This window comes from Photinus pyralis, unplaced genomic scaffold, assembly GCF_008802855.1.
Source record: "Photinus pyralis isolate 1611_PpyrPB1 unplaced genomic scaffold, Ppyr1.3 Ppyr1.4_LG2, whole genome shotgun sequence".
NCBI classification, from domain to species: domain Eukaryota; kingdom Metazoa; phylum Arthropoda; class Insecta; order Coleoptera; family Lampyridae; genus Photinus; species Photinus pyralis.
The window spans coordinates 34,459,885-34,487,650 of NW_022170403.1; the positions used below are offsets into that span (position 1 = coordinate 34,459,885).

At 35.8% G+C, this 27,766-nt stretch overlaps 1 protein-coding gene across 2 annotated transcripts; it reads right to left on the reverse strand.

Moving 5' to 3' along the window:
• Positions 1-4,893: 4,893 nt before the first annotated feature.
• Positions 4,894-7,136, reverse strand: LOC116164750 (probable E3 ubiquitin-protein ligase HERC4). Of its 2 annotated transcripts, XM_031478968.1 has the most exons (3): positions 6,974-7,136; positions 5,628-5,976; positions 4,894-5,536 (listed from the first exon to the last, which is right to left on the reverse strand). In XM_031478968.1, exons 2-3 carry the CDS (start codon positions 5,866-5,868, stop codon positions 5,202-5,204), a joined length of 576 nt encoding a protein of 191 aa, XP_031334828.1. In that variant the 5' UTR covers positions 5,869-5,976; positions 6,974-7,136; the 3' UTR covers positions 4,894-5,201. The 2 variants fall into 2 exon arrangements, with proteins under 2 accessions (XP_031334828.1, XP_031334829.1); XM_031478969.1 differs by lacking the exon at positions 6,974-7,136 and having other exon boundaries at positions 4,938-5,536; positions 5,643-6,085.
• Between the last annotated feature and the right edge of the window lie 20,630 nt (positions 7,137-27,766).

Consider the following 27,766-nt stretch of genomic DNA (forward strand, 5'->3'; position numbering starts at 1 on the left):
ATAATAAACTTTATTATTATTATTATTATCTCATACAAGATACAAAGGTGGTCAAATTAGGGAAAGGTTGTGCAATTAAAGAGTTATCCAGACACCTTGATCTATGTTTTTCAATCTCTTAAAATAAAGGGTGTTCTCATAAAAAACCACCCTGTAGATAAAACAAATTGTTTTCTGTAAAGGGATCAATCGAGGGGGTAACCACTGCGCAAAATTGTGTACACCACATTTGCCATTTTCCACATTTGCTACATTTACTACATTTCCACAACATTTGTTACATTTACTACATAAAACAACATTTGCTATATTCGCTATAAATTTACCAGAAATTTGCTACATTTGCTCATCATTGAGGTACTACATACATTTAAATATATGTACAAGCATTTGCGCGGGTCATTTGAATATTTTCTAGAAGACTCATAGAGGTTAAAATGTGGTCAAGAAAGTGGAAATATGATGCTGATGCATATTTTTATATACCTATGTGGTCTATGGTCACGAACTTTTAAATTAAGATGGACTGCTGATCAAACAGTTGCATAGAGGTAGAAATGGCCCTAGAATGGGCGCCGCCATGATGTGCACGTTTTAGTTATTTTCTAGGGAATTTTCCTAGTGCTCAAGTTTTGAGACTATTGCAGTCTTGGAAAATGACATGTGTCACAGTAATTTATTTAGAAAACGTGAGGTTAATGCTTGTTTATTAGTTGATTTGAATTTCGCGCCAAGTAAGTGCACATCATGGCTGCCCCCATGTAGGTGTCATTTGTCAATTCAGCATTAGCAGTACATCTTAACTTATAAGTTCGTGTCTATGGTATATTTATTAAAATTTTTTTTAAATGTCTGTAAAAAACGTTATGAAGCTTACGAAACCTATTTTAACTGCCCCATTCGGAATCTAGACACCTCCTGGGCTTCACATGTTGCTTGTAGTAACTACAAAAGACCTTTAGAAGGTGAACAATTTTTTGCAAAAAAAAAATAAATATGATTATTTTTATTATTATTTATTATATGAGGGCGTACCTACTCAGAAAAATGAGTAGAACGTGTTATCAAGATATTATGAACTTTGAGCAACATTATCATGATAAATACAACGAAAGTGTGATGGGGGACTATATTTTGTTTTTGGGTTTAGTGAGAGTGAGAGTACTTATGAACACGGAAAAAAGAGTAATAGGATTCACTACTAAACTTTTTTTACTATTTTAAATTGGATATGATAGTGAAAGTTTCATACACATTTGTTTCGATTTATCGATAAATAAAAATTTCAATTCTGGATTTTCTAAAATACTGGTCAACGGCTCTCCTGGATACAAAAGCAAACTTTTTCAGGCCCTATATATTATTTTGTCTAACTATCAATAAATGTATCAAAATTTCATATTCTCCTATCAAAGTCAAAAATCGTGTTGGCCTGTGTAACCAATGGGTAGGTACATCAACACATTGTATGAGTTACAACTTCAGAATCATCTTATTAATGATCATAGAAACAAAAAAACGACTGTCCTTTTCGGATTTTATACTGCTGCAGCGAAACATGGCTCTTGGTATAACAACCTCAAAAGTGCGAGTTTAAATGTACATTACGAATATGTTTATTCATTATAATAGCCTGTGATGAAAACCTAACCTACATTTTAATTAATAACAAATTGCAACTTTGAACTTTGACGTTTCTTTCGCATGCGCATATTGTACGGAGATTTAGGCGTTTTATCTCAACGTGGAAGGTCAGCAATATACGAGGGCAGATTTGGTACACGCACTTCCTATACAGGGTCATTCTTGACGACTGTTAGAAAGATACGGAGAACTTTTGAAAATGATACTATACTGATAAGTCCTTTAAGGGTTTTGGCACATGATGAATTGAACTAAAATATTTTTAAGATGGCGCCACTTCCGCAAATACCGGAAGTGCCCATCAACTTTGTTATTTTAAATAGGGACCCCCTATTTTTTCTACATTTTCGGATTCTACGTCGAATTTGGAGTACAACCAGTTGATCCTTTGCTCCAAGGGCTTCGTCGATAAATCGACTAATTAAGAAATGCTGTGATTAGTTACCTTAAGATTAACGCTTTTTACACTTTTGAAGAGTTTCTACTTACTGATTGGTGTTCTAATATTCTTTGATATTTTGTCTATTTTACTTAAGTGTTTTACTGTATTTTAACTTGACCTTTTATGATTTTATTTATATGTGTAGATTGCTCTGTTAGTAGATGCACTAGTTTATATATGTTTGACGACACTGATATCGAGACTGATATAGTTTATACTATGATAGCTGGAATATTTAAAGAATAAAGAAATTCAAGGTTTTATGTCAAAAATGGAATTTGAAGGGGTAATTAAAAAAAATTTATTAATTTTTATTAATCAATTTGCTACAAGAAGTGACTAAAACATGGAATATCTTGGAAACCGTTTGAAGCAGCCTCTGACATTTTGTATCAAATTAAAAGTCTCGGAAAAAGGACATCAGTGAAGAAAAAAATGTGAGGGGGGGGGGGGGGCCATTTGAAAAAATGGTGTTACGAATATTTAAAAATTTAAAAGTTGAGAGCTTTGAAAGAGTGACGTAGTCTCACTTTTTAGACGGTTACGCATACCATAAGAAAAGTCGATCTTTCCTTAATATCTCTCACCGTTTTCGAATAATAAATTTTTAAAATTACCCCTGCAAATTCCATTTTTGACATAAAAACTTGATTATCGACGAAGCCCTTGGAGCAAAGGGTCAACTATAGGGTATCGTTGTACTCCAAATTTGACGTAGAATTCGAAAGTGTAGAAAAAATAGGGGGTCCCTATTTAAAATAACAAAATTGATGGCTACTTCCGGTATTTGTGGAAGTGTGGCGCCATCTTGAAAATATTTTAGTTCAATTCATCATGTGCCAAAACCCTTAAAGGATTTATCAGTTTAGTGTCATTTTCAAAGGTTCTCCATATCTTTGTAACTGACGCTCGTCCAGAATGACCCTGTATAAAACAGTCGGAGTGCCGCCACCGTTATTAATTCACCTTGCTCATGGTGTGTAATAGAACACCATGACCTTGCTCGAGCACATTATTTACGACTGCACTACATGAACGAATGTTAAAACACTTTCTTTGCATAATTTTCACGAAATGAAAGCGCCTGGTATACATTTATCTTTATATTTACAAATCATTGATACTCGCATTGATATGTCATAGTTAATAAACATTAACTACATTTCCTCAACATTTGCCACATTCCCTGAACATTCGCTACATTTCTTCCACATTTGCTACATTTGCTACATTTGTCCAACATTTGCTCATCATTTCCACGGGACTGTACACCACATTTGCCCAGCGGTCAACTCCTCGGGATTAATATACCACTCCGAAAAGAACAATGATCAAAACTTAATTTTTCCGCACTGTAGCACCTGTTGAGTCCAAGCACTTTCCTTTTGCTGCATTTACTTTTCACGCACCGCTTCGCCTTTTATTGAGTTAAGTATCTAATCGATGTAGCAATTTTCAGCCGTTATTAAAAGGTGCTACTTTTTTTAATTTTTTTTATGAGTATGATGGGTTAAATTAGAAATCTATCTCTGCGCATGCCCGCGTTTTTTTAAAATACACGTTTAATATAATCGATAGGTTTTCCTTTACCAAAAGGTGCTACTGTTCACATTTTTGTAAGATCTGTCCATAAATAAGAAATTTACCATTGGGCATTCACACGTCTAATACAATCAATAATAATAATAAGAATAATAAAAATAACTAAAAAACACAATACTCTTTCTTCTCAGAAACACACCACGTTATCACAACCCACTCGTACTCAACCCAAACGCAACAACCTTAACAGCACTACAGGCTCACAAAATACTGTAACGTCTCCACCAATAACCCAAGCAACCACACAGATACAACCTCAAGAACAAAGAAACACCATAAATACAAGTAACGCAACATGCACTACAAAAACAGGTCCACCCAATAAAATTACACGTCTTAGCACAGTTAACAACAGGAATCACACACAAAACATTTACAACAACTTGATCTAGATACATACACTCATCATAACGTTCAGAAGGCAGTCATACTGAAAACCTGCAGCATCACCAGAACTTTCCTCAAAAATAACTAGCCAGACTTGACAATAGTCCGTTTGACTAGGATTAGAACCGGCAAGACCGGGAAAATCAAATAATAATAATAATAATGCCTTTATTAAATTGACGAAAGAAAAAAAATACAGTTTAAAATGGTGAAATGGGGCGAAGTTCAGTTCCACAGTAAAATACTGTAGTCTGCTCTACCACTTAACCCATTTCATATTATGCATTAAACAATACAGCAGCAGTACAAGCATTATTGGCAATACAAGTAAATACTGCCGAATCGCTATTTGGTGTACAGTATTTTGCTTGATGGATGACCCCTCGAACTGACATGGTCAAATTTTATTTTGAGGCCATCATCAACTTTTTTTCTTAAAGACCGACATGCATTATTTTATTTTATATTTCAAAAGTGCTACTCATTCTGGAAAAATACATGTATTACACTTGCATAGTTACTAAATGCCATCACCTTCAGGGTGACAATCTCGGCGACAAGAAAAGAAAATTTTCACAAAATGAATCCTCATCACCTGACGACTTTTTCTACATTGCACACATTACAATCACATCTTTTTAGAGATGTAGGCGATGATGACGCAACCTACCTCAATGTCTGATTAAGCTACCAAGATTATAATCTCTTAATTTTCATCCTTCTGGTGAACACGTTAACTGTGTTGGCCGCTGGTTCTTAATTTATTAGCTTAAAACATTTTCATTTCTTTACATTATTATAGATATTAAAACAAATAAATGACAAGGAGCATTTTACCATTAGGTAAAATCAAAAATAATTAAATAAACAAGGAGGTGAACAGGAAATAAAAAATACACAAACACATTTTTATCTGGCTTGTGTGTATAAGCTATGCTATCAAAGATATCATTCTAAAATATGAGATCATTAGTAATATTCGTGCCCTTCCACAAGGAAAGTTATTGTATTATACTTGGTATTAAATTTCATGTCATCTCTAAAATTCCTATTCAGTTAAAATAAGGGCTCCCATAAAAACTACAATACCTGACACTAACTTAGTTTTAAATACAATGACTGAACTTTACCCTTCTGAGCATTTGTATCTCGATTTGTATTGAGTTACATATAAGTACATTTCTCTTTTCCCAGTGATCAAAAAACGAACTACCACAAACTTACCGCTAGTTAAGGCAATGGAATGTTTATGACCACACGCAATTTGAACAACATGAAGTGTAGCCAGAGCTTTCAAAATTTTTGGAACTGGTTGAGTCTGTTGGCCGAGTTGATGTCCTAACTGTCCGTGAATATCTGAGCCCCAGGTGAAAATTTGTCCCCATTCATTAAGCGCCATCGAGTGGGATTGTCCACAAGCAACATGCGATATCCGATACGCGTCGAGGGCAAGTACCTGATCTAAAAACGGCGTGTTTAAATTACATTAAGCAATCGAAGGATTAAAAAATAATAAGCATGGGGAGCACATTTGGTGAGAATGGTTACATACTACACATTGACATACGTGGCCTTTTTCTTGGCTGTTCGTGTCCCAATTGCCCATAGTCGTTGTTTCCGCACGAGTATACTTTGCCTTCTTTCGTTAGCAGCAAAGAGTGGGAATCGCCGCAGGCTGCTTCTTGGATATTGTTGGCACCAAACCACTCCAATGGTCGCGGCGCTAATATGTGTTCGTCTTCGATACCACCAAGGCCCAACTCTCCGTGCACGGTACTACCCCACACATACATTTTGTCAGATATCGATGAGAGTATATAATAATTGTTGCATACTGTGGACACTTGTTATGTTTATATGGTGATTATCTCTTGTGTGGTTTTTCTAGAGAATGCCTTTTCCTGTCAAAACATTACAAACGAAATTTGAAAGCAATCAGAATGACGTTCATAACCCTAATAATAGGCGCTTTCTTTCGGCTACTTCGCAATCATGATTTCGAGATCGTGATTCGTAGGATCACGTTTTACGAAAGAACGCGCGAATTTAAATCAAAGTATGGTTAAGTTTACGTAGTGCACATTTGCATTCGAATTATGTATTTTTTGTTTGGATTATGAAAATAATTTAACTACAAATGGAAGCACTTGCGATTATGCTATACAAATATTGACTAATCTAACATTTGAGCAAAAATATACTTGTATTTATAGGTTAGGAATTCGTGTCAAAAAACTTTTTAAGGTACATTTACATTCAATTCCGTGACCAATTGGATGTCAAATTCGTGTGCTTGACATATGATGTCTCCATTGTACCATTTACATTGCCACAAATTCGAAGTGCGCTTTGAAGTCCACTTCGAATTCGGCCAAGGGTGCTTGGAAACTTCAAGCGTAATCTTAATTTGTAGGTTATGGTATAGAATTTGACAGTATTTCAGTTTGTTTGTGTACAAATGTGATAGTACGCGGTAGTCGAAATGGATCTCCAAGAGAAGGGAAAAGAAAATTATTTGCCTCAGATTAATGATGAATTATTTTTAAAGTCAATATGTAATTATCCTGCCATATGCAATCAAACCAGTAAAGATTATAGCAATAAAATACTACGAGAGACTGCCTTTTTTAAAATTTCGGTATGCAATTGAACCTATAGCCATGTCCAGAGATCCTAACAACACAGTTTTTTGCACAATATTCATTTATTTAACTCGTATTTTACTTTTAAGCATTAATATTTTAAGGTTAGAAATTTGCCGCCAAATCTTTAATGTATATGGTGTTTTGCGACTTGACAAATTGGGCTTGGACTTTGAATTGAATGTAAATGTAGCTTTATGTTCAGTTTGTTCACGATTTTAGCAATCATGATTATAAGATCACACTTCGAAAGAACCTGATTTGACAATCCAAACGCGTTTGGATCACCGAAAGAAAGCGCCTCATGTTCGATTAACAACGACACAGCATTTATAAACAGAACTTTAAAACTTAATTTATTTCTTATTTGAAAAATAATTTATAATTAAAAGAAAAAGTTAGGAAAAGATTAATTTGTAGGTTACATTACACAGTGTTGCCAGATCCGTTTCTTACGAGGTGCGATCAATGTACGATTTGGAAGTAGCTGAATACTGCCTTACTATACAGGGCGGCTTATATGCCTTGAAAGCCGGATTGCTTTTAAGGCTCCGATAGGGTAAATAAATACACCTAAACTCTAAAGTATTCATTACAAGCTCGTTTAGACACAATTTAATATTTAAGGTATAGGGCTCCTATATAATGATTAAAACATCCAAGAAAAGCAAAACCTTTCAAATTCAATCACTTTTAACATTGCACGACTAAAGGTATATAGTCAATACAGTCAATATAGCCTATACAGTTCCAAATTTTCGAATTTAAATTTTGTCATCACCCTTTTTCAGAAATATATATTCAATGCCGATATTTTTCATATGATTGAGAAAGTCTTATTTTGCATTAAAAATGCTAATGAAAGTAAGGGCGGGTTTATGCAGCTTCTATAATGCTTAATAGTTGACCGACTGTGTAACTCAGTGGTATAGTGTTGGGCTTCCACCTGTGGCAGAGATGGGAACTTCCTTAGATCAGTTTCAAGCATTCTGTTGGCTACTCCGAAAATGTTTTCCTAATTCGTAAGTAGGGTGACCAGAAATATTAGATATTAAAAGAGTACAACGAACAGGTGTTGCAATAATCGATTGGGTGTGACGTAGGGTTAGTTCTCAGGCTCTTCAAATGGTGATAGAAGAGTAATTACACTCACCGCTACTGAAAATACACCTTCAAAATTACTAAAAATAAAAAAAATGCATATACCACGTACGCATATCGCAAGGCATAAAGTAAACACAAAGTAAATTTACTTTTTTAAGTTAAGACAGCGAAGTTTCTACCATAAAATTACAGAAGCAAGTGCAGTGCAATATGAAAATTCCCCCGTAAAGTGCTGAACGTGCATTCGGTGCGCAAGGACGAGTTACGACTCTTACGAGGCAAATGACTGTGTTATTTTTTATTTAATTTAATTTTAGTAAAGGCGAACCAAAGCGTTGGTTGTTGTTTCCCTTTTGCGAAATAGAGAACATTTTTTCCATTTAATTAAAAAGTAAGAGTACACCGAACAATAGGTCAGAAAAGAGAACATTACTCTTAAAAAGAGTACGTCTGGTCACCTTACGTAAGGTAACTACGGGAGTAGTATAGAACAAATTTTAAGACCTTCTACAGGGTCACCCCTAAAAAGCATTATTGGGCGAAAGCCTGTTGAGGACCCAGAACAAGAGAGGGGCAATAAATACATAAATAAAATAGTTCTTATAAAATAAAAAGATAAAGGTAGAATGGTCTAATAATAGCTTATCTTTAATTTTTTGGCCGTATGCACTGATAAATTTAAGTGGAGTTTAGTTTAAGCGTTGCTTAAAATCCATGACAACCATTCTCCATTCTCCATTCTTCCATTGCCATGGATTATGCTTAAGCTAAGCCTATTTTCTACTCGGGTTTTCGGCGTGCGATATCCTCTGTTTATATGGCAAGGCATAAAGAAAGCCGATGAAGGATTTTAGGATTGTGTAGTGATCTTAGAGGTTCTCCAAATCTATACTGCAAACGTTGACTTACTCTATACTTACCTTTCAAGTCAAAACGACGACGATTCGCCGTTTTAAATCTCGATAGGGTTCGACTGGGATGGAGAGGCACGAATGAGACGTTATGTAATCGGTTCTTTTATGTGTTGGGACGTGAGGCATAATCGGAAAGGGAATTAAATAAAAGACAGAAGGGAATAAGAGAAATGAAATTTATTACGCACGAAGCTTGGTTCTGCGAAGTAAATCCAAACCGAAAAGCCAGAAAAAAAAGAACCAGCAAGCAAAAGAAACACCTATCATAACACACACAAATACACGAAATGAACCTCCTACAACAACAAAGAGAAGATACACAAATAATACAACTTCTCAAATTGTATGGTAAAAATGAAGTAATCGAATCAAATGCAGTAAAACTCATGAGACATGATAAATCCAAGGGGAAAACATGATCAATCAATTCAGTATAACAACACATTAAAACATATAACTACAACTCGCGTGAAATGATAAATTGCATATATATAAGAAAACAGCAAAATTGCGTGGCTCTACTCTCAATTACCATAAATTAATTTAACAGCAAAGTACATGTGAGAATGCCAATAGCATAGAATAGTTAAATTCAACCAAGCAGAATATATCACCCTGATAATAAACTTCCTCGTGAATATATAAATAAATACTTAATAAACAATAATCACCTGTGCAGCAAAACGAACAAACATGATTCATATAACGGTCTACCAAAGCACATGGAGTCGGCCTGGATTCAATAACAAATATTCTCTGTAAAATATAAATAATAACAAATTGTGGCATGAAATTCAATGATAATACCAAAAATTATCAATGAGAAAACAGCTTGAAACTGTGGTCGAGAAATGAAGAGAACCCCCTAGTGGCATACTCAGACCTTGAAAAGGTTCGTAAGAAGGTTTGCAGGTTCTTTAATAGGGCCAGGCGAGCTCAGCTGGCTATTGACTGGGACGATTTCAAGATTGCACAGTGCAGAACGACCATATTTCAAGGTTTAAACGAGGATCATGGAGAACCTTCTGTGGTAACATAGGTAACATAGAAGGGCTTGATCCTTCAGCTGCTAATATACCAGTGATAAGGCAAATTATACTGTACAGTGCTGAGTGCACTTGTATAGTGGCCTGCCATACGCAGGGCATAACCTACCGGAAGCAGATAGGTAAGATACAAAGACTGTTTAAATGTCACTGGAACCATAAAAACCACGCCACTGGAACCATAAAAACCACGCCACTTTTGGCCATGGTAGCACTTCTGGGACTAGAGCCCTTACGCTTAGCGGTGGAAGCAAACGCCCTGCAGCCTTAAATACAGCTAAACAATTGGGACGAGTAGAAGGATGGAAGCACTCTGAACTATCAGATTGCCCTTCCTCAAACCTAAGGGCCTCGTGTGGTTTACAGACGGGTCCCTAACCGAAAACAGAAGGGAATGGGTATATGGTGACCGAGGGCTGATATCAGCTATTCTCTTGGTCAGCATCGAGCGCTTTTTCTGCCCGCGAGCGGTTTTTCCGCTCATGAGCGTTTTTTTTCGCTCGCAAGCTCTTTTGTCGCTCGCGAGCTCTTTTTCCGCTCGCGAGTGCTTTTCCCGCTCGCGAGCGGTTTTCTCCGCTTCCGAGCGCCTTTTCCGCGCCTGAAGGTTTTATTTCGCTCGTGAGCGATTTTAACCGCCCTCAAGCGCTGAAGGACTAAGCGCCACTCGCGAACGTTTTTTCCTCTACAGACTCATTTCCAACACGGTTTAAAATTCTTACCCGTTAAAAACTTAATAGCATTTTCCCAATAGGAATAGGAATATGATCTTCCATCGTACTTCCAGAGTTTTTCTTATCAACCCCCCAAATATGATCTTCCATCGTACTTCCAGCGTACTGGCTTTAGTAACATGCCCAAATTCCATTACCTATGTCTTGATGAAAGTGTTCCCCTTGTTCTTCCGAATAAGCTCAAAACCAAATCCTGTCAGCTCGTCATAATTTTCAGCTCTATCGTTTCCCAGGAAGCACCGAACGAGGAGCCATGGACTATTGCCATAAAACTGTTCCAAGATTTTGATCCTCTTTGCAAACTAACCGGGGGAACATATCACACTCCATATTTGTTTTTATTTGAAGAAAACCAATGATCCCCTTAATTTTTGCCCCTGAAAGCTTTCAATCAAATCGCTATAACTTTGGTAAAAGCAAATATTTTCGATGTCCAATCGCACTTTTTATTTATTTTTGCTTATTATAGTCAGAATATATTATGTAAATCCCATGAGCAAAAAAATTATTTTTTTGATAATTCAAGATCACAGCAGCCAGGGTACCAATTCAACACCGAATGAGTTTTAAATAGAATGTGAAGTGCCTATGCAGGTCAGATCACATTTTCGAATTTATTTTGCCCTTACCATTTTTCAGAAATATACCTACATATATCCAATGCCGATATTTTTTCATATTCTCATTATTGGGAAAGTCCTATTTTTCATTAAAAATGGTAATGAAAGTAAGGGCGGTTTTATGCAACTTCTTTATGCTTAATAGTTAAATCTTCATGCATTTTTAATCTCCAGGATTGTTATGATATTAGGATATAAAGATATTTTTAATCGTATAATTTAGGGTTTACTAGGGTAGATGTTTTATCACGTGCAAAGTAAAACGATAATATGAAGATACGCAATATTGTGTTTTTATAAGAAGGGTGGTTTATTATTAGACGCCCTTTGAACTAAGAAAAATAGATCCTCTTAAATAGTACGGTGGGCGCTTAAGTGTAGATGTTTGTTTGTTTGTAGGTAGAACAGACAACAATTTATACGTGACAACGTCTAAATAATTCGCGTTGTGCGACATGAACTAATAATTCACGAGCTCTTAGGAAATTGAACTTCCTTCTCACAGCGCGGCTTTCATTACCTACATCGCGTCTGCTCAATTTTTCTTTTGCGTTCTAAACAATTGTACAATTGAAATGTACAAGAAAGGTTCTTTCACTAGCAAACACAATCGACAGGAATTTAACAACTTATGCCATAAATGTAAAGTAGTTACTGACCCGATTCATTTGGTTTATTGGTGATTGTAAATACCAGAAATAAAGTTTTTTAGGTTGTCACGGATTCTCTACTGTGAAAAGTTGGAAATTTCTCTTTTCGCGTTGATTTCTTAGATTTCTTTTAGATTTCAAGTGATCCCTTGCGATTTTCTCGCGATTTCCCTTATTCCCCCAAGGCTTTCCCCGATGTTCCCTAATTTATCCGGATACTACGGGAGGAGATGTCCACATTTTCTCGAAATACGCACTGAATGCAAGAAAGATGAAACACTATACCAAGGCGAAATGGCGACAACATTTATTGCGCTAGTAGATAGATACTTCGACTTCGTATCAAATCTATGAAATTTGTATTGATCATAAAACATTTAGTATGCCTTAATGTATTATTAAAATTGAAAATTGTTCCATCTAGTTTCATTAATTTTGTGAACCAACATCCCAATGAATATATAATGGCCGGTTCATTTGCCCTTTTGTATATCTACGGTAGTTTTTTTTTAATTCGCCCCCAATTTCTTGACGTGTCCAACTGAATACAAGGAAGTTTTACTTGCCCTCTCGAAAGTGTGACCGGTCAACCTCAATTTTTCTTGAAAATGTACTCCCAAATATTTTATTTTGTTTTTTATTTATCCTCATATTAGGTGGACCTCGTGTCCATTTTCTCTTTGAGAAAAATATTTAATATTCATGTTTTTTTAGTATTTTATTGCTTTCGTAATATCAATTTTTTTTCTGAAACGCCTTCCAATTTTTTTGAAGTGACCACATTTAAAGCGTATTTAATATCTTGGGAGTAAATAAAATAAGTTTAAGATTTTGTTTTTTGAAGTGACTACTTCTTGTTAATTATACGTATTTGTTCGTCGTTTTTATTTCAGTATATGTGAATAGTAAGGACTCCGTTAGTGGCAAGCTCGCAACTTCTCGATCTACAACGGTCGATGATTTTTTTTCTATAATACATCGCGAGAAAAAGGGAGTGAAGGAGTTTGAGAGAGAAGGAAGCCAAGTGCAACTTTCAAATTTTTTCAACTTACTTAATAATAATAATAATAATAATAATAATTACACAATAGATACAAGGAACTCGTTCTTCAAAATTAACACGACAAGTACAACACATAACTACAAAACTAAACAATCACACCACACGAGAACAAAATACAAACTATAACGAACATAGAGATACACTCACACAAAAACTATCAATATACACAAACCGTTTAAAACGCTATAGGGAAACTGCAGACAGAAAGCGCCATAACACACAATTTAAACATAACGAAAAACTATTTTACAGATCACTAACACAAAACAGCACTAATGAAAAACTCATTCCACCATCTCTACACTCACTTCAGCAATACTGGTTTGACTTATGGACCAAAGACATTAAACACAATCCACACGCCCCGTGGATTACCACAGAAACCACACGCACTGAATACATTACTCCTATGAATAACACAAACATCACTACAACAGACATCATTCAAACTATTAATCACTTACATAACTGGAAAAGTCCAGGCATTGATAACATTCACAACTTTTGGTGGAAATATTTTACCTACACTCACTCTTACCTTGCGCAACAATTTACTGAACTTCTTAATTCACCAGATCGCACTCCTGCATTCTTTACACAAGGTATCACTTACATGCTCCCAAAAGACAACAATACACAAGACCCATCTAAATATAGACCAATTACATGCCTTCCTACAATATACAAGATCCTTACATCATGCATTACAAAAAAATATACCAACACTGTACTGATAACAACATTTTATACGAAGAACAAAAAGGGTGTACCAAGTGTTCCAGAGGCTGTAAAGAGCAACTCATTATAGATTCTGTAATACTTGAACAATCCAGACATAACAAACGAAACATACACACTGCATACATTGATTACAAAAAAGCATTCGATTCAGTACCACACTCTTGGTTACAACAAGTACTCTCAATATACAAAGTCAGCAACAATATTACACAATTTCTCAATTACATAATGTCATGTTGGAACACTACGTTAACACTTACACTAAACGACACAAAACTTATTACTGACCCAATACAAATTAAAAGAGGCATTTTTCAAGGCGATTCTTTAAGTCCGCTTTGGTTTTGTCTTGCTCTTAATTCACTTTCATATTTGTTAAACACTACTAACTTTGGGTACAATATTAAGCACAACCACGAAATACATCACAACATTACACACCTGTTTTACATGGACGATCTTAAATTATACTCTTCCACAAGCATAAAACTTAATCACCTTCTACACATTACTGAAACATTCTCACGTGACATACAAATGGACTTTGGAATCGATAAATGTAAAACACACACATCACAGTTGGTAAAAGACAACTTTTAGATTATGAGCTAGAACAGGGTAATTTAATAAATTCCATGGACGAGAATGAAACTTATAAGTATCTTGGTTTTCAGCAAAATACACATATTAAACATACGAGTATAAAACAAATACTTATCACACAATACCTACAAAGAGTACGCAGTATACTTAAAACAAAATTACACGGTAGAAATACAATCAAAGCTATTAACACTTATGCCATACCATTGCTTACATACTCTTTCGGGATTATACGTTGGACAAATACAGATTTAGAACAAATACAGAGAAACACACGTACACTATTAACAAAACACCATATACATCACCCTCACTCCTCCACTATACGACTTTACCTTCCTTGTTCGGAAGGAGGTAGAGGACTTACAGATATAAAACTATTACACCAAACACAAATACACAATTTACGACAATACTTTTATAACAAATCAGATACTTCAGTCTTACACAAAACAGTAACATATGCAGACAAATCTTACACACCACTTAACCTACACGAAACTAATGTACTCCCACACACATCCAAACTTACATACATCACAAATAACATACAGACATGGAACCAAAAGCCTTTACATGGACGATTTCCACAAGAGGTTGGCCAGGATTGTGTTGACTCTATAGCAACGCACAGTTGGTTGTCTGAATGTGATGTCTTCCCGGAGACTGAGGGTTTCATATTAGCAATACAAGACCAGGTCATTAACACACGCAACTATAAAAAACACATACATAAAGATAAAACAGTGACAAATGATTCTTGTCGACTTTGTTCACAAACATCAGAAACAATCGAACATATAATATCGGCATGCACACGACTTGCACAAACTGAATACAAACATCGACACGATCAGGTAGCTAAAATCATACATCAAAAATTAGCACTTAAACACAATCTCATAACAGATACGACACCATACTATAAATACACGCCACAGATCATACTCGAAAACAACACACACAAATTATATTGGGACAGGACACTACTCACAGACAAAACTATCCACAATAATAGACCAGACATTACACTTATACATAAAACACAAAAATCCATTTGTATTATAGACATTGCCATCCCCAACACTAACAACTTAACTAAAACACATGCAGAAAAACACCGCAAATACACCGATATAGCTATCGAACTTAAGACGCAATGGAGAATGAAATCTACTGTTATAGTTCCCATTATTCTTAGTGCTACTGGAGTTATACCAAAGACAATACACCACAATTTACAACTATTAGGGTTAGACAAAAACACATACAAACATTTACAAAAAGCAGTCATTATCAACACATGCCATATTGTTCGTAAATTTCTAAACATAACACAAGATACTACATACAGAAATGATCCACAACGTATACATATAAACAACAGTACTCGCTCACAACACGGTACACAACATACTGTAATATCTCCACCTCTAACCCAAACAAACACACAAATACAACCTACCGAACAAACAAGTACAACAAATGATACAACATATACTACAATCAGAGATTCACCTCTGAAGCAAACCACATTATCACCACCCATTAGTATTCAACCCAAACGCAAAAGCCTAAACACCACTTTAGACTCACAACATGACACACAACATACTGTAATATTTCCAAACTTAACTCAACCAACCACACAAACACAACTTCCTGAACAAACAAACGCAATAAATAAAAGTAACGCAACACGCACTACAAAGACGCCCTCACCCACACGGCCTAGCACAGCTAAAAAACACAATACTCTTTCTTCTCAGAAACTCACCACGTTATCACAAACACAACCCACTCGTACTCAACCCAAACGCAACAACCTTAACAGCACTACAGGCTCACAAAATACTGTAATGTCTCCACCAATAACCCATGCAACAACAGAAATACAACTTCAAGAACAAAGAAACACCATAAATACAAGTAACGCAACATGCACTACAAAGACAGGGCCATCCAATAAAGTTACACGCCCTAGCACATTTAAAAAACACAAAACTCCTTCTTCACAGAAACGCACCACATTTTCACAACCCACTCGTATTCAACCGAAACGCAAAAACCTTAACAGAACTACAGGCTCACAACATACTAAAATATCTCCAGCAAAAACCCAAGCAGCCTCTCAAATACAACCTCAAGAACAAAGAAACACCATAAATACAACTAACGCAACATGCACTACAAAGAAAGGTCCACCCAATAAAATTACACGCCCTAGCACATTTAAAAAACACAAAACTCCTTCTTCACAGAAACACACCACATTTTCACAACCCACTCGTATTCAACCGCAACGCAAAAACCTTAACAGAACTACAGGCTCACAACATACTAAAATATCTCCACCAAAAACCCAAGCAATTTCACAAATACAACCTCAAGAACAAAGAAACATCATAAATACAAGTAACGCAACATGCACTACAAAGACAGGTCCACCCAATAAAGTTACACGCCCTAGCACAATTAAAAAACACATAACTCCTTCTTCACCGAAGCACACCACGTTATCACAACCCACTTGTATTCAACCCAAACGCAAAAACCTATACAGCACTACTAGCTCACAAAATACTGTAATATCTCCATCAATAACCCAAGCAACCTCACAAATACGACCTCAAGAACAAAGAAACACCATAAACACAAGTAACGCAACATGTACTACAAAGACAGGTCCATCCAATAAAGTTACACGCCCTAGCACAGTTAAAGAACACAATACTCCTTCTTCTCAGAAACAACCCACTCGTATACAACCGAAACGCAAAAACCTTAACAGCACCACAGGCTCACAAAATACTGCAATATCTCCACCAAAAACCCAAGCAACCTCACAAATACGACCTCGGGAACAAAGAAACACCATAAATACAATTAAAAAACACAAAACTCCTTCTTCACAGAAGCACACCACGTTATCACAACCCCCTCGTATTCAACCCAAACGCAAAGCCAAAGAAACACTTACACAATAAACTCCATTTAATAAAATTACAGGAATTATTATAATGATTTTGTTTTGTTTTGTTTTGTTTTCCTCTTTCCTGATAGCGTTGGCTATTGTGCCCACCAATAGGTATGTTGGTAAGTACGAATTACATACTATCCCTAGATGTCCAATGTACGTGTGTGATATTTTTTTTTTATTTTATTTTTTTTTTATTTTTTTTTCTTATTTATTTTTTTTTTTAAGGACCCTACATAACTTCATCAGACACAGACACTAATCGTTACTTGATTTTAATCCGTGCGATTAGTTAACCAGGCTAGACCTGAGTTCTCACAAGAAACACCGACCATAATAATAATAATAACTTTATTCCCTATAAAGACAAATATAATGCGTCACAGGATCGTCACAATAATATCAAAGCAAAAAAAAAACAATGTTTGGAAATTAAAAAGAGTCTTCGAAAAATTCAATCAAACTGTAGTATGGTTTAGACATTAATATATTCTTGGCCTTCTTCTTAAAAAGATTGACGTGATGGATCTTAAATGTAGCGGGTAGGTGATTATATACTTTAATCGGCATGCAGCGCGTGCTGTTAGCGGAGAGAGCAAGTCTATGTAGAGGGGGTCTTACATTGTTACATCTTGTATTATATTTATGTACTGCGTTGTTTTCAAGAATCAAATTTCTTTTGCGTTTATGTACATATGTAGCGACTTCAAGGATATACAGAGATGACAGTCAGAACGCCTAGATCGACAAACAGATGTCTGCATTAGGTACGACTTGCCACCTTGAAGATCGCTCTGATCGCACGTTTTTGGTAAAGTAGAGCCCGATGAACATGAGGACTGGGTCCCCAAATGATAATACCATAACGCAATCGGGATTCAACATCTGCAGTGTAAACAGCTTTTAGTGCCGGGATGCCAACTGCGTCTCTGAGGAATCGGAGCTTATAAATAGATTTGGAGATAGTTCGACTGATAGCTTCGATGTGCAACTTCCATTTGAGATCATAGGAGAAGGTGATGCCTAGCATTTTAATGTTCTCCTGGTATTCGATTCGTGACCCTGCAATATTCAGGGATAATTGTTGAACACTCTGATGTGATGTTGAGGAATGAAATCGTGTATATTTCGTTTTTTCTCTATTTAAAATTAGTTGATTTCCTGTACACCATTGGAACATGGCGTTTGAGATGGAATTAGAGTCCTTTTCAATGTTGCTTTGGCTGCTACTGACGAGAACGGTCGTGTCATCTGCGTAAAGAGTGACTGCGTTGGTGGGAAGGTATGTAATTAGATCATTAATATACAACGAGAATAGGAAAGGAGATAGGATCGCTCCTTGTGGTACTCCAATTCTGATAGGTAGCTCTTTGGAGTGATAATTTACTCGTGAGTCCTTAGAGAAATGTGATATTCGTACGAATTGAGATCTCCCAGATAAGTAGGAGGCGAACCAATGAAGCGGGATTGCTCTAATACCATACTTTTTCAGTTTTAAAGTTAAGAGATCGTGATTAACGCAGTCGAACGCTCTGCTAAGGTCGTAAAAGATTCCTACAGGAGCTGTTTTATTTTCTAGGTCGATAACTATATTGTTGTAAAGTTCCAAGTTCGCCGTAATGGTTGACATTCCTAATCTAAACCCATGCTGTTTATCGGAGATTAATTCGTGTTTATCGAAATATGTTGATATTCGTTGTAGCATAGCATGCTCCAGTAGTTTGCCAATGCAAGAACTAAGAGCAATCGGTCTATAATTAGAAATGCTAGAGGCGTCTCCTTTTTTAAAAATAGGGATTATGCCGGACTTTTTAAGACACAATGGAAATATTCCAGACGCAAACGATGCGTTGATAAGATGAGTTACTATCTTCGTAAGAGGTTGTTTTGCTTGTTTAAGTATATGAGGAGCAATACCGTCAGCGCCAGGAGAGCTGTTGTTATTTAGTTTATTAAAGAGGTCTGATACTTCGCACTCGGCATATGGGAATAGGTAAAAGGAATTTGCATGATTTTTAATGTGAGCTTGAGGGAAATCTGACTTAGGAATAGATTCAACTAGGTTGGTGGGTGTTGTCTGGAAAAATTCATTAAACAAGTTTGCCAATTTCGTGGGAGACTCGATCACTGATTGTTCAATATTGAGGGACATATTTTGGTGAATACTGGTACGCTGATTTGTGAGTGAATTGATTATTTTCCAAGTCGTCTTGCTAATATTTTTCCTGGCTCCCATTATCTTGGAGTTGAAGTAATTGAATTTTGTGTTTCTCAATAAAATCCTATGGGCTGCTTTCAGTGCCACAAATCGGTGTTTCAGACCAGGATACATTTTTTGTAGTATGTACAGGTCGTTTAGCTTTTGGTTTGAAGATATTATTTCACGAGTAATCCATGGCTTTGTTCGGAGTGTCATCGGACGTTTTTTGAGTGGAAATCAAACCATATAGTAGTGTAAAAAAGTGGCAAAGAAATTATTGAATTTATCGTTGACATTTTCTGTTTCGAAAACGTTCTCCCAAGATTCGCTTGTAAGAAGTTCTAAAAACCGATGCATGTTATTGTCAGAGTATATTCTCTTATACAAGAAGGTGGTAGGGCACTGCACAGAAGTTCCAGACGCATCACAGATTTTTATCAGTTTATGATCGGAAAAATGGACATCAAGTAGTTCATAACAGAGCGTAAAAGGTAGATTAGTGCAGATGTTGTCAATGGCTGTGTGAGATTTTTGTGTAACCCTAGTGGCCGACTCCACAATGATTCTCAAATTGAAGGATTGTAATACATTCCTAAGTTCTGTGTACTTCTCATCATGGCACTCGAAGTTAATATTGAAGTCGCCGGTCAGCAATAAAAACGACGATGAGGAGTGTAATAGATTTAACATCAAATTCAGCTGGTGAATAAATGTGTGATAATTACTGCCCGGAGGGCGATAAATATTTACAACATTAATTTGTATGTTCTTGTAATGCCACTTAATGCAACACACTTCAAAAACTCTTTCAACGGAGAACGGTGTTACGTCAATTGGGTATACAATCGTGTCGAAACGATGCCATATCGCACAGCCACCGCCCCTTGCAGTAGATCTACTGAATGAGTTCGATAACGAATAGTTGTCAATGTGTATATTATCGATTTGATCACTATGGGTCCAAGTTTCAGTAAGACAGAGTAGTAATGGTTGACTGTCTTTCAGTAGCACTTCAAGATTATTTACTTTGTTGTTAATACTTTGGACATTCAACAAAAATAGCAATGAGGTTTTACTGCAGGAGGAGATCTTAGGAGTTAGGTTTTTGGAAGATTGGTGGCTAGTCGGAATAAAAAATGGTTCATTCGTGCACCTTTAGGCCATATGTGGGGCGATTTCAGGGTTTCAAATAACTCACTTGGCACTGACACATGAAAAGAACTGTACTCATCTGGCCGCTTCGAATTAAGTTTGACACATTTGACTTCATCAAAATCGTGACTTTTTAAATGTTCAATAACTTGTTCAACCGTTACTGTAGGATCTAAATTGTAGACATGGAGGTGAGAGAAGGATTTTACTCCTTTTAAATTTATTCCAACTGCTGATCCTTCAATAAGCGGCTTCTTTGGCTTCCTTCGTTTGGTAACCTCTATGAAGTCTCCATCGCCATCGATGGTTCTAGTATTTACCACAGATTTGGCATTTTGTGGTGGCGGTGGTAGAGTTAAAGCATTTGGAGGCAGATATTTAGTAGCGGCGGGTACTTGGACAGCACTGCAGGTTTTGGCCACGGATGGAGGTCTAATTAATTGAGTAGTCATCTCGGTTGCAGTATTAATCTTTGGGATAGCTCCTTTATTTATGTTAGAGCTGGCATTTCCAGCAGATACCGTTGAAGCATACGATGTAGATGTTTGTTTATTAAATTTCGCCTTGAGATTAGCAAGTTCAAGTTTAAGGTTCGTGTTTTCATTGATAATGGACTGCATGTTATGTTTTAATGCAGTAATTTCGGGTAGAATAATTTTGTTGAAAGCATTTTCGATACTTAGTTGTATTAAATGAGCAATATTAGAGTTTATACCAGTGGCATTACTTACGGGATCGGTCGTTTCAGTGGAGGCACATGCCGATGGGGGTTCATTCCGAACCTTGCAACTATCACAACACCATCCCACGATTTCGCCACTGGTTTTTAGAAAATTTAGATCACTCTCACTTAATCCAACACATTTTGCGTGGAAACAGCTTAAGCATTTGCCTAGACATTGTATAAAATCTTCGGAACGCGTAACAGGCTCCGCACACTTGCGACACTTACGCGCCATAATATAATCAATATTACAAATCTACTCTTAGTAATATTAACCTATTAGTGACACACCAAAAGTGGAATAATGCTTACTGCTATAGTAAGCGTTTTCGCAAGAAAGTTAATGCAATTAAATTTAAATCGGTTCAATGCAATGATCAGCGTTGCCAACTCTGTTAGGTCTCTCCCCTCTATAGAGCATTTTCGATTCCACTAGAATCTACTAAAAAGCTTGCCGAAGGCGTTGCGCGCCGCAGGCGAAAATTTTTTTGAATCTGGTAGAATTACTGGTAGATTCAGCAGTGGGAATCTACTAGAATATCTACTAGATTATGGTCATTATTTTCTCATACATTTTTTTTATTACAAACTACAAAAATTTTCTAATTTTTGGATACCTAATTTTATTTTGTAGGATCTGTGCAACAATAGGGTTAAAAATAAATTACTTATAAATTATAATTATATAGCTTGTTATTTATTTGAAGAACTTACATAAATGTATAACAAAAATAAATTGTTACAACATACTGTTAAAGTATAAATAACCAAACAAAACATTGCACTTCAAGAAACAGGGTTATAAACATAAAATTCAAATTCAAAAAATAAAACTTGAACATCCTAAAACTAAACAATGCAAAAATAATCTCACATCAATAACACATTGAGAAATTGTTCTAATGTGAAAACATACATAAATATAAAAAAGTGAGATTTTCTCATTCTTCCAATATCATATAATTATTAATATTCATTATATAACATCATCTGTCTCGGTAATAAATAAATCTAACACAGAATCATCGAGATCATCGGATTTGTACACTTCCATAGTTTTTATTAAGGATCCTCAGATCCTTTATAGTTTTGTATTGTCGTCCGTCCGTCCGTGTGCGCTCTAACTCTTTTTAAAAGTGGCCGATTGTGTTGAAATTTGGTATACGGGTACGTTGGACATTAAGAACGGACGCTATTTTCAGGAAGCTGGTTCAACAGGAACAAAAGTTATACGACTTCGAGTGAATCGGGAACAGGAAAAACTGCGAACTCAATATAATAAAAATTAACATATTTCGTTCCCTAGGTCATGTATCGAGTTCGGACTTTCGCTAGATTATTCCCTATGACTCTTAGATGTGTAACAATTCAATATAACTCTTCTCTGTGGTCTCGGTCAAAAGTTTTAGAGCAAAATGTACCCAAAATTATTCTTTACACATGAATTTAGAGTTGTAAAAGCTTTCAAACGCATTATCTTGATGCTGAAGGAGTTGATAACGTGCACGTTTGATAACCGCATGTGTGTGATTCAAAAATGTTAAATTATTTTTCTGAGGCCACATGGATTTTGATCAAAATATGTCAAAATCGTTAATTATGCACCAAGATCGTTGGGAAAAAGACAACGCGCATTATCTCAATGCCCAAGACATGAATTTTATGCATTTTTGGCGACCACGTGGATTTTGATCAAAACATGTCAAAATCATTATTTATGCACCAAGATCGTTGGGAAAAGACTAGGCGCATTATCTCAATGCCCAAGACATGAATTTGATGCATTTTTTGGCGACCACGTGGATTTTGATCAAAACATGTCAAAATCGTTATTTATGCACCAAGAGCGTTGGGAAAAAGACTACGCGCATTATCTCAATGCCCAAGACATGAATTTGATGCATTTTTGGCGACCACGTGGATTTTGATCAAAACATGTCAAAATTGTTATTTATGCACCAAGATCGTTGGGAAAAAGACTAGGCGCATTATCTCAATGCCCAAGACATGAATTTGATGCATTTTGGGCGACCACGTGGATTTTGATCAAAACATGTCAAAATCGTTATTTATGCACCAAGAGCTTTGGGAAAAAGACTACGCGCATTATCTCAATGCCCAAGACATAAATTTGATGCATTTTTGGCGACCACGTGGATTTTGATCAAAACATGTCAAAATCGTTATTTATGCACCAAGAGCGTTGGGAAAAAGACTAAGCGCATTATCTCAATGCCCAAGACATGAATTTGATGCATTTTTGGCGACCACGTGGATTTTGATCAAAACATGTCAAAATTGTTATTTATGCACCAAGATCGTTGGGAAAAAGACTAGGCGCATTATCTCAATGCCCAAGACATGAATTTGATGCATTTTGGGCGACCACGTGGATTTTGATCAAAACATGTCAAAATCGTTATTTATGCACCAAGAGCGTTGGGAAAAAGACTAAGCGCATTATCTCAATGCCCAAGACATGAATTTGATGCATTTTTGTTAACTATAAAATGTATTTTGTAAGATTAAAATAAATTGTCGTTAAAAGTGATTGTAATACTGAGGATCCTTCGATATTTCGTTGTATCGGTTTATTTTATTTATAACGTCCTTTGGCATTTCATATGTATCACAGCATTTTCCATGTCGTTTCAAGCCAGCTCTGACAGACAAGAGAGCATTTAGCATAGGCAGTTGCATTCTATTGCGTAATTTGCTTTTGATAATGTTCATTGCACTAAACAGTCTCTCGACTTCAGCATTCGAATGAGGTAGTGTTAATATTGTCAAAGCAAATTTAGCCAACTCTTTAAACGGATTCTCGTTACCACTGTCCCTGTAAAGATTCACTTCACTCCAAAAGTCGTTTGTGTTAGATTTATTGTTCCACTTAATAAGGTTGATATTCATATATTGTGATTCAATTTTAGGGATTAATTGAGCAGGTTGTTTGAAAAAACAGAGCAATTCAGCAATGTTTTCTTTATCACACTTCAATGTATTTTCAACACTCAAGAGAGAAATTTTCTTCAACAGTTCAACATTAGTAGGTAGTCTCATTTGTATTTCCTGTATCAAATTGACAATAAAATGAATACACCTATCGCGTAAACATCGCTCTTCCTCTGCTGACAAAGTACCATTTTCTTTCATTTCTCTCACTGTTTTCTCGAATAAATATCCAAGGTAACAATGCTTATCAACAAAGTTGTTTATGTCCACAGTGAGTAAATCCAGTTGATGTCTTGGTGCAGTAACTCTTTTAATAAGGCTTTCTAGTAGAAGTAGAATGTCTTTTAATAATTTAGTAGGATCTACTTGATTCCCTTCAAACAATTTATTTACACGTTGCACATCACCTAGCACCGAACTGAGAAAAGCAATGTACGCGAAATTCTTGTTGTCATTGTACATTTGGTACAAAAGTTCAGCAGTATAAGAATTGTCTTTCACTCTAGACAGCTGAAAATGTAGTTTTAATGCATCCCACTGGTTTATAATTCGAGATACAGCCGATTCAATGGATAACCATCGTGTTTGACAAGCTCGCACTATTTTCAAAGGATTATGCCCTTCATTCATAGTGCTGTATATGTCATTATAGGCGCATTGCCTGGAGGACGATTTTGAAAACCACTTATAAGTTTCCTGAATGATAAATTCAATGTTTCTTGGCAACGTTTCCTTTGAGGCATGCGTTACTGCTAATTGCAACGAGTGACATACACATCGAATTAGAAGTAATTCAGGCACCTCTTCTTTTAACTTCACATACAAACCGTTGTTGGCACCTGTCATAACACTCGTATTATCTGTACCAATGCCAATTAAGTTCTGCAGGTTGAGGGAATATTTATTTAATGTTGTTTTGATGGTGTGTAAAAGGCCATCAGCATCACAGTTATCGAGAACGGCAAGATCAAGATAAGTCGTTACAAGCTTATTTTCTCGCTCACTAAATCATTCCTAAATATTTCCTCACCGTTATGTCGGTGGATTCGTCCAGCAAAAGACTAAATTTGGAATCACCAATATCATTTTTTAAATCATTGAAGAAATGTGGCGCTATTATATTTTGTATAATACCTGAGCACTTGGTATGATGCATTTTAATATGTGTGGAAGATTGTCCTTCGAACGTCTTTTTGCATGTGTTGACGAGATGATCAACCACACGCACTGATGTGTGCTGAGCTACAAACAAGCTTAGTTTTAGTTCCGCCTGTTTTGCTGCAAACATTTCCGATTCCCCTGGAAACTTCAATTGAGGTTGAGGGTGTGGTCCCAATATAAGTTTTGCATTCTTTTTGTGTCTCATAGAAGCACCATGATTCTTGAGATCGGCATATCGGCTGGTTACAACGATGTTGCAAACTCTGCATTTTCCTGTAGTTCCTGCTGTACTCTCAACTGTCACTAACCAATCTTTTAGAATGGGATCCTTGAGCCAAGCATGTCTAAACTTTTGTTCGTATTGTGGTTTCGGCATTTTTAATTCTGAAATCAGAAAGTCTGTGATTATGGGAGAAACGAAACAAAATACCCAAGATTAATATTTTTCAGAAAAAATAATTAAGTTAAATTAAAAATTATTATGAATTATAAATAATAAAGAGAATATTGGTAAGCATGGGATACGCAAATGCGCGTACTATCTGAATGTACCCGGTTGGAAGTACATATTTTTAATACGCCTATTCGAGACATGCGGAACGAAAAATTTAGTAAATACTCTTTTAAATGAATTTAAAAGAATTTGCTGTATAACACGTGTATTCATGAAGCATATCTGAGGGTGACAATTTATAAAAAAGCACAGAAGAGACAAAAACGGGCACATTCTCAATTTTTGAGTTGATAATTTAAAATAAAATAATTTAAAGGTTTGGGCATATTTCTACGGGTTGGCACCACCGTGGGATAAAACTAACTATTGCTTGAAATGTTTGGATTTGTTTTTATTAAGACTATTTGTAAAATTATCAATTATATACGTACCAATATTTGTGTACCATAAATTAGAACTGGACCGGAAGCGACGAGGAAACCACTATCGTCGCAGGTGGCAGGTCTGCGATGCAATGTAACGTAATTACGTAACTAATGTAAATGAAGCGCAACTGCGCAAGCGATTTCCACTCCAAGGACACGGACGCACTTGCTTATCACGTGTTCGGTCGTTCGGAAATCGGAGGAGACCAGAGACCACGCCACGTGCCTCCCTTTGTAGTTTGCAAATTGTAAACATGCAATGCAAATAATCAACTAGGATTTCTATTTTTACTCGTTGGAACTGCAAACTACTAGATTTTTTACCAGACGTTTTGTTGAAATTACTAGAAAATCTACCAGCTACTAGATCAAAAATTTCACCACTAAATGGACATTCAAATCTACTAGATCTAGTAGAAATTCTACTGATTTGGCAACGCTGGCAATGATTATGATTTATGAATCAACAATTATTTGAACTCAAAGTTTTGAAACCTCATGCACGTGTATCCTAATTTCGGCAATCACAAATTATTACATTACAATCATATAACTGAAATGTTGTCAATTTTACATTACTTCATAACAATTGCAGATGTGTGTCCGTATTGTATCCATGTCGGTCTTTGAATTGGTTGGACTATCACATTCGGATCTGCACGCCAAAAGAGATGCATGGTTTTTTCCCAAATAAAGAGTTGTTATGAAGTTACATTTAATATAAGGATTGGAGTACGTATTATGTGACACGGGAAATAGCTATTTATGTAACAAGTTGTAAATTGACTGTCTTTGGCGCACTAGACGTGTATTTGTCCAATGAGCGCAGCGAGGAATAAAAAACGAAAAAAACAGTTTCCGATTTTTCTAGGAAAATTGGAAGTTATGTGAAAATAGTGCAGATAGTTGCTCATTTTTTTAATCTCTATAACTTTTACATTTAACATTTTCGTCTAAATTAATTTGCCACAATTTGCAAAACACCACTTTCAACCCCCGGGATTTCATCCGCAGAAAAATTCAGCTGTTTTAATTATTTTTTCCCAATTTCTAATCATTTCACCTGCCTGAAAAACACGATTTCGTCCGTTAACTAATTTTTTTTGAAAATAAATTATTTTAGAGCTATTTAGCCTGGACTAAGATATTATTAAGCGTCTCGTGGAAATTGGGAATATATTTAATTTTAAAATCAGGATTGTCCTATTTCAATAAATATGCATGTTCAAATAAGCGTTAAGTACATATTTAGTTAATTATTATAAGCTCCGCTTTTAGTATTAGCGTTTGTGATAGATGAAACCTTTAATGTTAATGACTTTGTAGTGACCAGGGAGAATGATGAAGGTTTAATTATTAAGTGAGAAATAGAGTAAATTATTTGCACCGGGAAAATTATAGTGTCTAAATTTAGTTATCCCACTACAAGGAGATTAAATTTCAATGCGTTGAAGCTGTAATGTTAGCCAGAGTAGATCGTAAAAGCTACCATTAAAAGGTTTTCAGTAAAGATTAGGTTCGGCAAGACGTAC

Coding starts and splice junctions, on each gene's coding strand:
- LOC116164750 (XM_031478968.1), bottom strand. CDS start 5,868: ATGTATGTGTGGGGTAGTACCGTGCACGGAGAGTTGGGCCTTGGTGGT. Junction 5,537..5,627: donor GCCACGTATGTCAATGTGTA/GTATGTAACCAT, acceptor CGCCGTTTTTAG/ATCAGGTACTTGCCCTCGAC.